Here is a 16,263-nt window from a genome sequence, read left to right as displayed (position 1 = left end):
CCGCACTGACCACCCAGAGCCTGCACTGGCCACTCGGAGCCTGCACTGACCACCTTAGAGCCCGCACTGGCCACCTTAGAGCCCGCACTGGCCTCCTTAGAGCCCACACTGGCCACCTTAGAGCCTGAACAGCCTCCTGAGAGTCTACACAGCCCCCCTGAAACCCCACACAGCCTGCCAGAGACCCTGGAGACATCAGGCCGTGAACCCAGAGCTACACAGAGTATGTAGCTGCATAGTTTTCTGCATTGCTGTATAAAGTATTGCTGGGATTTGTAGTACTATCTAGCTGGTGCTATTCTGCATTGCTTTTAATGTATTGCTAGGATTTGTAGTCCTCTATAGTTGGTGGTATTCTGCATTGCTGTGTAATGCATTACTGGGATTTGCAGTTCTCTATAGTTGGTGGTATTCTGCATTGCTGTGTAATGTATTGCTGGGATTTGTAGTACTCTATAGTTGGCGCTATTCTACATCGCTGTATAATGTATTGCTGAGATTTGTAGTCCTCTATAGTTGGTGGTATTGTGCATTGCTATATAATGTATTGCTGAGATTTGTAGTCTCTCTACAAATTTGAGTCAGTGACAGATCTACCAGGCTTGCAGCTGCAGCCAGGCCCTGGCACTCCACCACTGACTCCAAGCTGTAGAGAGACTACAAATCACAGCCCGGACAGGAGGAAGAGGGCCCTGGTGACCGTCGACATTTCCATAAAAAGGCCCACCAAAATCCTCAGCACCAGGCCCGTGATGCTTTTAATCCGGCCCTGGGGCCCAGGCCTAAAGCTGTGTAAGGAGCCCCAAAATTTCTGATGGCGGCCCTGTTGTTTTCTGAATATTTTTGTCTTATGCATCAAGTTAATTCACCGTGCCCTCTTTCTAGTCATGTTGGCAGATTCACCATTCTGGTAGGGGATTCATCCTCATCGGGTGTTAGATTCACAAGAAGTCCCAAGTTTGGTTTTGCTGGGTTGTTTTGCTGTTTGCCCACCACTTATGTGGACTGCTTTTGGATGGCCTGATAGGGTATGACCACCTGTGTCCCTCACTGAATGGGAGAGAAATTCAAACTTTAGTACTAACAGTAAAAGCATTTTCTTCGATTGGATTGAAGGACACAGGCCCCTCAGTTCTGTGTTTATGTTCATGCTCTTGGTACTGCTACAAACTAAGGCACCCTGGTTAGATGAGGGGTAACCCTGGGCTGGCCTACAAAACCCAACAGTATATGAATTCTTCTGTCCCTCAATGGACTCCAATAAAATGATTTTATAGTGAGTACAAAAATCCTATTATGCACTGCCTCTCTGCAATATATTCACATGTTTTTTTAGATTGAAGAAATATATGTGACTTTGGCTTTTTGTTTTGTTACATATATAGTTATTCCGGAGAACATTCCGCTGCCAATATTGTTATAATTGAAGTGGACATGCTCTCAGGATTTCTTCCAGATAAAAAGAGCTTGAAAAAGGTAATACCCAACCGTTACAGCCACACTTTTCTTTTCTTCCCATCCAAATGAAAATAATCAAATAGTGTTATAATACAATATATTAGACATGTAACTCCGCAAAAAAAATTGTATCGATTTGTATCAGTTCGGATTTTTATTTCTTCTGGATTTTGGATCTGAAATTTGATTTGTTTTGTTATTCGGATCCGTCTGAATTTTCATTTCAAAACAAAGTCACATGACCTTGCCTGTAATGCAACCCCCAACAACAACAAAAAAAAATCTGATTAGCCAGAGAACAGTTACATGTATGATTTAGTTTCATTTTGAAGGAAATTATGATGGATCATTTCGTTAATGGAACATTCGGATTTGTTCACATTCGGAGTCATTCAAATACGGAAATTCAAATGCAACCGAATGTCCGAATTTAACAAAATTCATACAAATATCCATTCGGAACTTATCAAAATTTACACGTCTACTATTAATACAAAATGCTGAAATGACTTGGAAGATACACAAAGTATGAGTTGGCATATCGCCATGTCTTAACTGATAGATCTCATATGTTGTTCAGCTGTCTGGTATACATAGCATAATTTGCTGTTTGTGTGCCCCTGTGTGACCCCCACTAAGACTTAGCTACACTCTACACATCTAAACAATGCAGACTAAGGGGCATATTTATAAAGCAGTAAATGTGACTTTCACCAAAACTGTACTGGTGGTGAATGAATCACTGCCATTTAAAACACATTCACCTGGAAGATTCAGATGCAGTAAATGTTTGTTGAATGTCAGACTCACTGCTTTTTTAAATATGCCCCTTAAGTCTCCAATTGTATTGAGGGCTGACATGATGCTTCTGTAACGATTTTCCCACTCCCTGAGGTCATAGAATGGGAGTCATAGCTGGCAAATGTAGTGTCACCTTTAGCAGTACCTGTGTCTTCAGGACAACCAGGCATGGACCGTAGCACAACAGGTGAATAGCCAATAGCCATATCCAGAGGCAGGTGGTGGTCATGGCTGACAGAAGAAAAGTGCAAATCGGAGACAGTCAGAGGTCATGGCAGGCAGCAGCCATAAGAATAATCCAGGGATGAGCTGAGGTCAAGGCCAGTAGAAGACCAAGACCAAAGAGTAATCCAGAGACAAGCCAGGGCCAGTCAGGGCCAGTAGCAGACGAGAGTAGTCCAAGGACAGGCTAAGGTCAGGGTCAGGATCACATAAGAGAGAAACAGCTCTAGAGCCAGTGTAGACAAAACTATGACAAGAAGGGAGGGTCATGGAACACATTTTGTTAGAAGCTCGCAGTCTCTCCGTTTCGTCTCTGATCTGTGCATCACCACCTGCCCTAATGCACAGTCTGTAAATGTGTACTCAATACCATATTACTGTTTCCTATGATAGGAAACACAATATGGATATCTACAGTATATTGTGTTATTTTCACTCTGCTTTTGTTCTTTTAATGTTATTGTAGTTAAAGAAGAAAAAATCTGTGGTTGAAAGAACTGAAGCTACAGGAGATAAAGTAACCATCTACCTCTATAAGGTAATGTACTATATTACATGATGGGACAAGGTCAGGGCAGTCACAATGAAAACCACAATTTTCTTAGGTAGATGCAATGCAAAATTGATCCAACTAAGTAATCCACGTAAATCACGGTGTCCAGCGTTGTCAACAGCGAAGCCGACTTGCAGACAAAAAAAAGCCAGACGCCCGCCAACCTGTCCACACCCGCGTAACACGCTGCAAAAAGACCTGTAGGTTCTGACAAAAAGTAAACAAGTGGGTGAAGCTAGTGTTGACATCACCGCTTGCTCCACCCATTTATTTTGGTTTGGCTAGCACCTGTCATATGGGTTGGCCAAATCACAACAACTGGGCAGAGCCAGCCATGATGTCACAGCTGGCTCCGCCCAGTTGTCATTCATTCACAGCATACTCAGGTCATTTAAGGACACTGGGCTGTCACTGAATGACAACAACTGTGCGGCTGGCTCCACCCAGTTGTTTACATTTGCGGGGACAATGGCCTGCTTCGGCAGACTGTTCTCCTTGCTTCGGCTGTGACTTTGGCTCAGCTGAGCTGAAGCATAAGCGTTTGGCTCAGCTGAGCCGTTCAGCTGCCTTTGGCTGCTGTGCTGGCTATTGTGAATAGCCCATACAGCAGCCCATCGGCTTCGGCTTATTCCTTCAGTTCTTAGTGAATAACCATCTATGTTTCCTATCATCAATTGCGGCAATACAGGCACTAATACTATTGTTGAAAATCACCACATTCTACAGACTAGACTCAGGGATGTTCCGAATGGAATATACCCACTAAATCACTGGCTCACGTCAATTGCCAAAGGCAAATACGTACATTTTCAAGTATATATAAAAATAAAAATATATATAGATGAGAAGCAAACATGTGGAGATATATAGGAATTCAGGCCCATGACTACAATAACTTTTAGAAATATCTTATCCTCTTTATTTAATAGGTGGAGTGATCAGGACAACTACGTCACTGAATTGAGACCACTGCTTACTATATGCCTCCTATAGAAAACATCCCAGCAGGGTAGACTGGGCCTTCTTGATATTTTCCAGGAGCTCCTCCCCCTGATGCCCCGGGATCCCAGGCACGACAAAGGATGGGATGTGGTGGTTGGCTGGTTCTCAGCCACCCAAGTATCTCGATCCTCCTCACAATTGGTTTTATCTCAGGCACTGCCTATGCATGACTACTAATTATCGATCCCCTGAAGAAGCTATAATTGTGAAATGCGTTGGGATAACTAGGACAATCATGTCAACTATGCACTTGAATATGGAACACTAAGGACCATTGGGTTAATTGTGTTAGTTATGCAATTGGATTATTTATCTTGGACTATCATGCATTTTTATTGTATGTGTACATATATATAAACATGGAAGCTATTGGCCTGAGATTGTACCAAATGGGCATATATTTATTGAATGTTTAATTTATGAGATCCAATTTTACCTTATTTATTCACAATTTTTTGTATGTCGAATAAATTTTGATCTAATTTTTATACAAGCAATGGTTGTATCTATCTCTCCACAAACCCTTTTTTTCCCCTCTTTTGTTGTAACTAATACAACATACTTTAAAAAAGAACTGTACTGAGATAATATGAAGGTGAAGATTGCTGACCTATCTGAAAATGCAAGTTGCATGGCTGCTTTGCGGATCTAGTGACATTAATATTTTTGGGGTCATTGACCTAGAAGATGTATGCAGATCAGAAATGTTGATTTCAATGTGACCTGCCTGCTTGCTCAGAGCCAGAACTCACAAAGTATTAGTTGTGAGGAAGCAACTAGCATTTTCTGAAATAGGTTAGCAATGGCAGCCTCTATATGTCTTTCAGTACGGGTCATCTTCAGTACTAAAAAAAAATTAGATTTTTTCCAAATGGTCAAGAATTTAAGAATGTTTTTTTCCCCCAAAACATAGTTATTGTTCTCTTTGGGACTACAGTGCAGATTAGAATCCTTCTGTATAATATAATAATAATCTGCCTAATAATATAGATTTTAAAAAGATTACATTAGCTCATAAAACAAAAACCCTTTCACTATATTTGTGTTCTTATCAGTCCCCTAGTAGTAGCATACAATCTCTCTTCCTTTTTACCATTGATTCCTCATTTTACAATGGACATATGCTGTTTGACATTGGCAATAAAGCAGACTTACCGGTGGGTACAATTTTTTATGTCTTTACTTTAATGTTTAACTGTAACAGACGGGTAATTTTTATTTGTCACAGCGATCACAGTGTACTCAGTGACATGTCATCATCTTCCCTTCTCTTCAGAAGGAAGATGTCATATTTGTTCAGGCATCATCCAAAGCCAGCATCTACTTCCATTGCTAAGATGCTGGCTCAGACATCACACAATTATAGACATCGTGGTGCCTATGCAGTGCTTGGCTATGTGAACATGTTTCAGACAGATCAGACCATGCTGCAGCCTCTCAGCTTAAGACTTGTTACAATCTGGTTGATGACTGAGGTAATGCTTTCTACAACATGCAGCAGACCTATGACATCAGTCTCCCAGATTTATCCCTTTGTCCTAAGCAAAGTCAAGTGCCCCAAGCTCGGTGATAGCTCTTTGATGATAAAAGGTAGAGGTGTTTAAAAATTAAACAAAAATTTCCTGTTGCTGTATGTTGTGACATGTCAAGAATGTTTTCATGCAGTTCTGAGACTGTAAGATCTAATGCTGATGTTATTGCCGCCTCACCATCTGCTCTGTTCTTCCACAGCTCACACATGAGCCTGTCACCTTAGCTTTCTTGGTGGAACAAGAAGTACATGTCAACAATCTGCAGCCCGCAATTGTGAAAGTTTATGATTACTCCAGTCCAGGTACATAACAGTAAACAGGTTCTTTCTAATTTTAAAGAAGTAAAAACCTTACCCTTGCAGTGGGGATACCCTGCAAGAGTTAAGTGCTCATTTTGTCTAGGGGCTAAAAAAAAGCAAATATATTCACTTTATACTCAGTCCCGCGGCGGTCATCACTCACCTCTCTCTCTCCTTCCGCTCTGGCTGTGGAGTGTAACTCGGCATCCTTTTGTCTAATGCAAGTCAATGGACCTGCATTTTGACGTGATGATGTCATTGGTCCTTAGACCACCAGATACATGGGGAGAAGAGGCTGCAGGGACCAGTCTAGCAAACCAGCGGGATCAGGGATCAGGTGAGTATATCTGCTTTTTTTTTAGCCCCCTAGACAAAACAAGCACTTAACCCTTGCAGGTAGCCCCACTGCAAGGGTACATTTTTTATTTATTTTTTGTAAGATTATTTTTAAATAATAACAAGAGACCTGTAAGTTTGTTTGTTTTTTGCCCATTAATGTCAAAGTTTAGTCATTTGAAAATTTACAGGCAAGAACTGCATGGTTCTTTCCAGAGTAATCATAGATTTTTCACCATGCCATTCCTAACATAATATTTTTTTTGTTGTTGTTGTAGATAAGCTTGCTGTGGCTACCTATAATTCTCCCTGCAGTACAGGTACTTATTGGTCATTTTATGTTCATTTACTCTTCTTTTTTTTACTGTGGCATTTGTTGTTTTCATACTTGTCATCATCGTGATACCTCATGGATGTAAATCCCCATAGAATCTCCTGCAATGCCTGTTAAAGGTTCTCAGAGTGTAAGTGCAAATAGGCCACGTATTTACAGGTTTAACTTAAGTAATCTATTGCAGTGCATTAACGCATGCTTGTTAACATTAATTTTCACATGCATTGCAAGTCAATGTGAAGGGGCTGCCAATGCAACGCAACCGATAAAAAATGCACATTGTGACAAATGGCAGGTCAAATCCACTGTGCTGCTACCAATGTGTGACGAATGTAAGGTCAGATCCCACTGAGTTGCCATCAGTATGTGACGATACCACTCTTAGCCTCACCCTGCCCAGAAACTTTCCAGATCGTGGGACAACAATTTAAAGGGTTATTAAACCCTTGTGTGTTTTTGCGTATATCTACTGCTAGCAAGCAGTAGATATATGCAAAAGCATTTTTGTTTTTAAAAAACTTTTAAAAGGGTTTAAACGTACATGTGTCTTCGCCGCGCGCTCCCGTCTGAACATCTGAAGAGTCTCGGTAGGCCGCGAAGGATCTTGGGGGGATCTTGGGACAGAAGTCTGTCTGCTAGACCAGTCCATATAGCCTCTCTCCCCTTCCAAACAGGAATATAACGGGGGGAATTTATAACGGGGGGAATTTATCAAGGGAGTTGCTCCACTTTTCTTTAAGTGACAAATTTTCCACGTTATTTGCGCACCTTATTTATCAATGCAGTCTAAGCCTTGATAATAAATGTCATTTTCATTAGACATGTCTGGGGGGATTTATCATATCAATTGCGAGTGTTTGAACTTGCACCGAATATATTTGCACCAGAGTTATCAAGCTAGTGCAATGTTGTTGATAAATGAGGTTTAATAGACTCCAGGAAAGAAGACTTGTAACTTCAGGCAAAAAACTTAACTGTCACATCTGGAAGAAGTGGTCATGGGGACTTAAGTTGTGATTGTTTTCTTAAGTGATGCTCCAGTTTCAGACAGCCCAGAACAAGTGCAGATGGAAACACGTGCAAAAAAGGTGCAAAAAAACATGCAACTGAAAAAATAGTGCAGGCTCTGAAGAAAACAGGTGCAAAAAACATGCAGTTGAAAAATTAGTGCAAGCTCTGATCAAAACAGGTGCAAAACACGTGGAAAAACATGCCGTTGAAAAAATAGTGCAGGCTCTGAAGAAAACAGGGGCACATGTTAAAAGACAGATTTGCACATGAAAAAAATGATCTAAGAGGCTAAAACTGTCGCAAGTGCTTTGATAAATTCCCCCCAACAGGTTTTACAATATGGTAGCACTCTTCATAGAGAGAAGGATTCTAAAAATTATTATTTAGAGCTTAGAGATAAGCTTAAAGGGTTTCTAAACCCTCACGTTATTTTGCATATATCTACTGCTAGCAAGCAGCAGATATATGCAAAAAGTTGTTTTTTTTAAACCGCTTTAAAAGAGGTTTAAACTTACCCCTTTCTTCGCCGTATGCTCCCGTCCGAAAATCTGAAAATGCTCGGACAGCCGCAAAGCATCTTGGGGCCGGCACATGTGCTGTTCGGATTTTCGGCCGGGGGACGAGGAGAGACGCAAAGTAAGTCTATGGATGCATGCACCCGCATGCAGACACCGTGGGACAGGAAGTGCCAGCAAGGACAGAGGAGTCAGCGCTGGATCGCAGACCCGAAGCAGCGCTGGAGGGACAGCTGAAAAAGACAGGAAAGAAGAAGATGGGATAAAAAGACATAATTTAAGGTAGGTGCTTTACTTAACATTGGGGGAGGGAAAAAAGTTTTTACCTTCAATGTCACTTTAACAATTTTAAAGGATTGTTTTTAAAAAAGGAAAATGTGCAGAAAAACATACAGAAAATATGTTACAGAAAAGAGGCAAATAATACACCAGCAAAACAAAAAGGGAAACAAAGTCCTGGGTTCTGTCAAGTCCAGTCAATAAGGCATAAAATGGATATGAGATTGGCTCTAGAAACAAGTCTCTTGCAGATCTTCTTTTCGTGATTTTAAAGGAGAACTCCATCTACCTCATGCAGCAACGTTTTGTGGGCCTTCCCACCCAATCAGAAGGGCACAGATGTGTGAGATAAGAGGACTGAAACATTTATATTTCACCAGGCCTTCCAATAATGTCAGTTTCAAAAATACAGCCATATTTCTTTTCACCCACATGCTACCATCTGATAAACCATAGGTATGATCCTGAACAAGTTTGTATATAAGGGCTCCTAACTTTTCTCTGACTTTCCTGATCTACATGCTCGTCCCATTATTGAAGTCTGTGGGATGGGATAGCAGCCTCTGGCTGAAACTGGATCTGAACCAGGAACATGAACTCTGGAAGGCAGATGTGCTAACTGCCAAGCTACTGCACTGTCCTGTATGGAATATAGATTATTATGAGATTCAGCACAGGTTGACTTTTAAATTCTATCAATTATGGATAATAAGCAAAAGATTCTCATGTTCTTCCAGGCTTGTAACTTTAAGTATTAAAGTCTGTGGAATGGCATAACAACCAGTTAATTAGCATTTTGAGAGGAATCAGTCAACACTGGAAGCTCCCATATTTCTCTTAGTCCAGGTCTCTAGAAATACTGGGGATGACATTCTGATTTCTCCAACATAAAAATGCCCATGGCCTGGCTCTTGTGCTGATTTAGTAACTTCAATATTGGAGCCATCTGGCCGCTGATGACCTGCCACAATGCATGCGCAGTGTGGTAGGTAAATTGTCCGGGGCATGTGCATTATAGCAGGGACTGCCTAAGGCTGGGTTCACACCTAGGCATATCGAATATGCGCGCGTTTCATGCCGTGCCTTTTTTACCGCGAATCACGTTTCCGAGGGCTACCTGGCTGTATCCCAATGGATACGCGCGGCAAATACGCCCCCAAAGAAGCTCCTGTACTTCTTTGGGCGTAGGGCGTTTTGCTGCGCTTTCCTACGCGCTGTAAACCGCCCAGGTTGGAACCATGACCATAGGCAATCATTGGTTGAGCGTTTTACAGAGCGTAGGAACGCGCTGTAAAACGCCCAGGTGTGAACCAGGCCTAAAGGCTCCTAAAATACATGATGTCAGTGTTCCAGGAGGAGACAAGAGAGCGGGATGTGCAGGGCTGGGACCCACAAACCAGTACTTTCCTATCAAAAAGCAAAAAGTTAATATCTGATTGTATAAAGAGGGGAGAGGCAAATAATGGCAAGTTATTGAGGAGGTTGGAGGAAAGCTTTAAGACATTGTGTAAAACACCTAAAACCAATTATGAATAAATATACTTTTATAAAATTCATACAGAATGGTAATTTATACGGACCTTTCACTCTTCACAGGTCCAGAGGATGGAGATGACGTTCATTGGCAATCCTCTACCTTCATCAAAGGACAATGAGTTTTATATCTGACCAACAATACCTACATCACAGGACAATGAGTTGTATATCTGACCTACAATACCCTAACAGCTTTTATTGCAATAAAATTAATTAAATTAATACATGTGTTATTCTATTGTTTCACCCATGGCAAACCCATGAGACCTTTACTTTATTAACCTACATTACAGAGTTTCTAACAAGGTGCCCCAAGTCCGCAACATTTAGCATTGGAATTCAGTGGAGAATCATTGCCACTATGCCAGAGTCCCTGCAGAGCCACAGTTTACACTAACCATGGCCCTCCGTGACCTGAGCATAGCAGCAATTCCTGATGTGTCCTTCTTCATTACCATGGGACCCTTTAATCAGGGTAATCACAGTGGTGTCTGGCACAGGGTAACAGGAAGTTCTCCCTCAGGTATGTGTCATCATGTGACAAAATAGAGCTAAGAGAAAGCATTACAAAATGTTCTCTCTTGCAATTCCACAGCTATAAAGCACAGCATATGCTTTAAAAGTAAAACAATGATTCCACATTTATGTAGCAGATCACTGTTCACAGATCACATTACAAAATTGCCCTCCACTTTGCTTGCATGAGGAATCCAAAGCATCAGAGCCTCATTCATTTTAATGAATAGGCAAAAAGAAAGTCCCTGAAGGTGACCAGTCAAAGTCATGGGTCCACCCTCTCCTCCTATGACCTACAGGGTTATTCACAAAAGGGTGAAGAGTTTGAAGAAGGCAGGAGCAGTTAACAATCTAGGACAACATAGCTGAACTGGAAAGTGAGCTGAATTGGAGAATTTTTCCAAATCATCTATTTTGTCCTAGATTGTTCACTTCTCCTGCTTTCTCCAAACTCTTCACCCTTTTGTGAATAACCCTGCTAGTGTTCTTTTTAGCATGGTATAGAGAAGACTCCAAAGGACACCTCAAGCTCCACACTGACACGTGAAAGGCAGGGGCAGTGTGATGTAAACACTACAGTGTCCTGAGGATAGTGATAGACATTTTTCTGTGTTAAATAGATATTTTTACATATTCACCAGATGATTTCTGACTTGTTGATCTGGGTGTTTGGATTCTGCACATAATCACTGCTCCTATGAACCAATGTTTTATTCAGGTGTGTTAATGTCTTCTCTGGGAACAAATCATTTTCACTTAATGAAGTTCCTTAAAGTATAATTATAAAGCAAAGGCTTATTATTACTTATTAAGTTTGTTTTGCCTTCAAGGTATTTGTACTTACTTTCATAAGATGACATCAGTATCACAACAAACAAACCTTTTGTATAGCGAGATTGTCTTCTGTCTTCAAGAGTTCAGTAATTAGATGTTAAAGCAGACCTACGCTATATTATGGACTTCGTTCTCAAGTGACTCTCTGGCCACACTAAGTTTAATACCTGTAAAACCCATCATGCACAGTGGGAAAGGCAGCAGTTTGTTAAGTCCACTGTAGTAATTTGTTGGTTCTTAGGGGCATAGTTACAAAGTAGTGACTGTGACATTCACCAAACATTCACAAGTGATTAAATGTAAGCCTAACAATGAACTGCTCTTCTTTGCACCTGGTTGATATGTTTATTATATATTTGTATATATCTGTTCAATAAGTGCAACAAAAATGTATTTCCTGGAGCATCTCGGCAGCACGCCATGGGATCTTAACCCGTGGTGTGCTGCCATCGATGCACCAGGAAAGGAAAATTACGGAAGGTAAGTATACAATATTACGTTATATATATATATATATCATGTTGATGTTGCCAGAAATCCATTGAGCCTGTAACCTCATGTGTTCCCTGCACATATTAGCCCTAGCTGTTATCAGCCCTGCTGGGTTCACTTTTGTGAGGTACAGTTATGGAGAAGAGGGGAAGGAAAGGTATTCTGTAGTCCTAACAAACTTCTCGGCCTAGGGTGACAATATTGCTCCTCCATAGATACAGTGAGTGAGCCCTGTCACCATAGGACAGGAAGTGTGCTATTGGCAGGATCACCAGGTAAAAACAAAAAGAAAACCATGAAATAAGAAAATGAATGCAGACACCGTATCTGAGCACTTGAAAGATGTAATATATTATATTTTTGTTTTTGGGTTTTGACACACTTTCATCATTGCCTGTAATTTAAAACACATGCACTCACCTGCAATGAATATTTGGTGAATGTTTTATTAACGTATAATTAAATAAGCCCCTTAGCAACTCCCTACTGCTTTTGACCTATAAAGGTAAGTCGTAGTAGTTCATTAGAGTAGCTACTATGTGACCATATTAGAACGTAGAGGCTTTTACAGTGGTTTAATTGTAACACTATCTGCATGACGAACAAAGCTAAATATTATGTATACACTATAGATGGTGAGCCAAAGTGGAAATGTGCCTGCTCGTGTAGATTACTTTCTCCAGGCTGTTTTCTTACACAAAGTACTTTCAGTGTAGGCAATGTTTGGGAACATTGTATTACACATGCAATTGCCGTGAAATTACAGTTTATGAGCAGAGTTAGTATACATCTCTTTTTCCGGGTAGCCTTGTTTAGTGTCATACCAGTTGACTTTACGCAAACATATAGGCATCTCTGGTCTGTTTGAGTTTATTTTGGATGACAGTGAATGAAATGTTTTGTAGACATTGCAGGAGATTTATTTTCTTTGCCTTAATAAAGTATGCCCGAGGAATAAAAGAAAGAGAAGGCAAGAAACCCCTGAGGTGAACCGTGACATGATCCTTGATATATCATTTTATGACTCCATAATTATGTTACGAAGACAAGTCTGTTTCAAAGTAAAGCTATAAAGTTCATTTTTTTGTCCTTGTTTTTTGTTGTTGTTGTAGGTGCTAGTGTGTGAGCGGGTGAATTAGTAATGTTTAGTTAGGAAAAGTCCTGTTTATACTACTGTAACAACCTTTAAATTGCATGTCTATAATGCTGGTTACCTCTAAATGGTGCAGCACTGTTTTGTTCAGTAATGCTGGTCATGAAACACTTCTTATAACGTAATTTAGCCATATAAACCTGCCCCCAGATTAACAGCAAAGGCATTATTGGTTGGGTGTTGTGCACTACGGGAGAAAATTAATGGTATACAGTTACTTTTGTTGAATCTAACACTCCAAATGCATATTAGGAAAGATGATTTTTTAATCCCTGGTGCCTAGGGTTGCTACTTTTTCTTCAAGCAAGACCTGAACACAATCACGTGCAGCAATTTTTTGGGGGGAGAATATACAGGAAAGCGCAAGGAGAATCAGCAGAAGAGAGAGCAAGGAGAGACAGCCAGGAGAGAGAGTGGAGAAACAGCCAAGGGAGAGAGCAAGGAGATACAGGCAGGAGAGAGAGTGAGGAAAGAGAGCAAGGAGAGATCGAGGAGAGACAGCCAGGGGAGAGAGTGAGGAGACACTAGAGAGAGGGAGGAGAGAACGAGGAGAGACAGCCAGGAGAGGGAGTGAGGAGAGGGAGAGAGCCATACCCTGCAGAACTTGGTAAATGGGCCAATGGGATATTGCCTTGCAAAAGTAGATATGGCATGTTTACTGAGCTGGACCCAGCAGGTCTTCCCATTCGGAGGCAAAGTTGCTTAATGCTGGATTACTGTGTAGATATGGAAATAATAAAAAAGGACACCAAGATCCAAATAAGAATACATATGGCTCTTGTATTTAGACAATATTTGTTTAGCTTAGATTTCAGTTTTAATGAGGGGATATTGACTTTTGTCAATATGTAAAATTACTTTTGTGAATAGTCAGGCAGCCTTGGGCTCTTCTAAGTGAAAGTTCCTTGTCCTTTCAGCTGTCTTAATTCTCATAACAAACAGCTGTGGTTAATTGTTTCCTGAGAGTGTTCAGAAAATAATAAAATGTCCTAGCAGGAAGAGAGTCTTAAAGGTGACAGATAAATGAAAAAGTAAACCACTTAGTACCTTATACAGTATGTGATGAACAAGCTCTAAAACTATAATGCAGTATCCTGCAGGGACTGCACAAACCTTAACCTACCTTATTCAGCAGCCTTACTGGCCAACATAAACACGCAGAAGGCCTAGAAGGAGTGGGCCAGCATCCTACATAAAAGTAAAGATCACAACTTGCTTGCTTACTTTGCCTATTTGTTACAGAATACTTTCTGCAAGGCATTCCAGGATTGCTGCTTCTTTAAAGCCTGACTTGAAAGCTGTTTGCCTGTGTGTGTTTAATTGGCTTCTTGTTTGGTCTGTTTTCCACATTTTGCAGAATTGGCCCACCAGATGAACCAATCTGTTCAATTAACTAGTAAAGGGGTCCTTGAGACACATTTTCCAGTTCCATTCCAAGTTGCAGAGCCCCCATACAGGAAGCCTCTTTTCCATTGAAGCATTGGCTCCAGGCCCTTGACTACCAACCCTGGTACTGGACTGTGATAAGGTCCCCTTAAACTGCCTGTAAAGTGGCAAATCTGTACAATGTATATAACCTGCTGCAGCAAAACTGAAATTTCTAAAGAAAAAACAATAAAAAAAATTAAAAATTCTTAAAGCATGCAGTTCCCCCTCCCAAACAATACCAGACCCTTTAGGGCGTTGGTTGTGGGGGTGCGGGGAGGGGGCTTATTCACATCAGGGTACCCCTTTATCCAGATCCAGATTCTGCCCCCCCCTTGTGAATGAGTAAGGGGTACTTGTACCCTTACCCATTCACTAAAGGGTTAAATACAATTGTTATTAACAAGTCCAAACTTTTCATAAAATCCTTTATTTGGATAAAAAACAAAAGACATGTTTTTGACAAGTCTTATTTTTTTTTTTTTTAAATTGATCCACCAACGTAATTCATGGTCAATCATGACGTCCAGCGTTGTCCACGACGACGGCGACGAAATAAAAAATAAATAGAATACATTTTTTTTAAAGACGAGCTCGCGACGAACACCCTCCGCATAATGGCATTTTGACAGATGTCGGCAAAACATAAACAATTGGGCGGAGCTAGTGGTGACAGCTAGCTCCGCCCAATTGTGTAGTTTGGCGTTTTCTGACAGGTGAGACATGATTGGGCAATGTGTGATCTTGCCACCGAGCAGAGCAACCAATAATGAGATATTATGGATATCTGTGTCTCCCCAGCCAATCACTAGGAATTTCATGGCCAGTGGTGCATGCTGCGGGAGCGCATAAATATTTGGGGTGGACAGTGTGTTTGACCTTCGCTTCCCCCAGGCCTCCTGCCTGGGGTAAGGTCAGTGCAGTGTGAATTGTCTGACCAGCCCTGAAGGCCTTCCGGTGGTCAGGTGTGGACCCAGTCAGGGTCAGGAATTGTTCCTGGGATGGAGAGCCAGGGAGGAACTTCCTCTGGTGGAGGTACTGGAGAAGCTAGGATGGGCTTGGACCTCAGAGAGAAGTCTGGTGTCTCACCCAGGGGAGAGCTCAAACATGTCTGCTGACCCAGCTATGGTTCTCTGACACACTGTGACCGCATTTTGTATTCAAAGGCCCTCTACACTGTGAAGCTGGAAAGCAGTTGGTGAGTCTTGAGTTCTGCCTTATTCAAGATGTCTTCAGCCCTTACACTCTCTCCCTAACCCGGACCCTACCTAACATGGCACTGGTACCTATTAACAATCATGAATGCAGGAATAAATTCAACATTGTTGTAACTTCAGTCCGAAAAGAGTTTTGTCACAAACCTGTCTCAGACTTATCTATGTTACACTAATGATTTTTATGTGGACATATTATTTCAAATGATTACAGAAAGTCCCTGATTTGCATTAAATGAATAGGAATGAATTCTGCTGTCCATGACCCAGCAAATCGGTGTTCCCTTTACAGCTCTGGATCACCTGCAGGAGCTTTGCAGGATCACTAAAATTAGGACTCAGGTAAGTCTGTTAGAGGAGGATGGGGAGCAAACATAAATGTAGTAAGTCTCTTTTATATTCTTCTTGTAATTGTAAGGCCTGATAGTTTTATAAGGACAGATGCTGGAAAACACTGTTCCAATGTCAGTACGCACAGAGCGGATTTCAGACCATATGGGGGCATTTTACCATTAAGTGGGCACCCTTGCTATGCAACTTACAGGTAATTGCCACAAGTATGAGGGTCCCGTCATTCATTTAGAAGAGGCATTGCCCATATTGGCTACACATGATGCTAGCTGTATGTACAACACTACAAATTATCACCAAGGCTGGGAAATGGTGTGCTATGTTTAACATGTGTACACAGGGCTTGTAGGAAATAACTTCATTAAAAGTTACAATGCATGGGGGAGGAGCCTTCACATTA

At 41.2% G+C, this 16,263-nt stretch overlaps 1 protein-coding gene across 1 annotated transcript in view; it reads left to right on the top strand.

Annotated features, from left to right (window-relative positions):
- The window catches only part of LOC108799448 (alpha-2-macroglobulin-like protein 1), a 67,398-nt gene extending 57,388 nt beyond the window's left edge, over positions 1-10,010 (top strand). Inside the window, exons 33-38 of the mRNA XM_018571303.1 lie at positions 1,386-1,476; positions 2,948-3,019; positions 5,768-5,870; positions 6,482-6,523; positions 6,633-6,667; positions 9,939-10,010. Coding sequence (XP_018426805.1) covers positions 1,386-1,476; positions 2,948-3,019; positions 5,768-5,870; positions 6,482-6,523; positions 6,633-6,667; positions 9,939-10,010 — 415 coding nt within the window. The remainder of the gene's footprint in view (positions 1-1,385; positions 1,477-2,947; positions 3,020-5,767; positions 5,871-6,481; positions 6,524-6,632; positions 6,668-9,938) is intronic.
- The last annotated feature ends 6,253 nt before the right edge of the window (positions 10,011-16,263 follow it).

This window comes from Nanorana parkeri, unplaced genomic scaffold, assembly GCF_000935625.1.
Source record: "Nanorana parkeri isolate BGI_ZX_2015 unplaced genomic scaffold, ASM93562v1 scaffold1728, whole genome shotgun sequence".
Lineage (NCBI taxonomy): Eukaryota > Metazoa > Chordata > Amphibia > Anura > Dicroglossidae > Nanorana > Nanorana parkeri.
The sequence above is the reverse complement of the archived record's forward strand: the minus strand, read 5'-3'. Positions and strand labels throughout refer to the sequence as shown.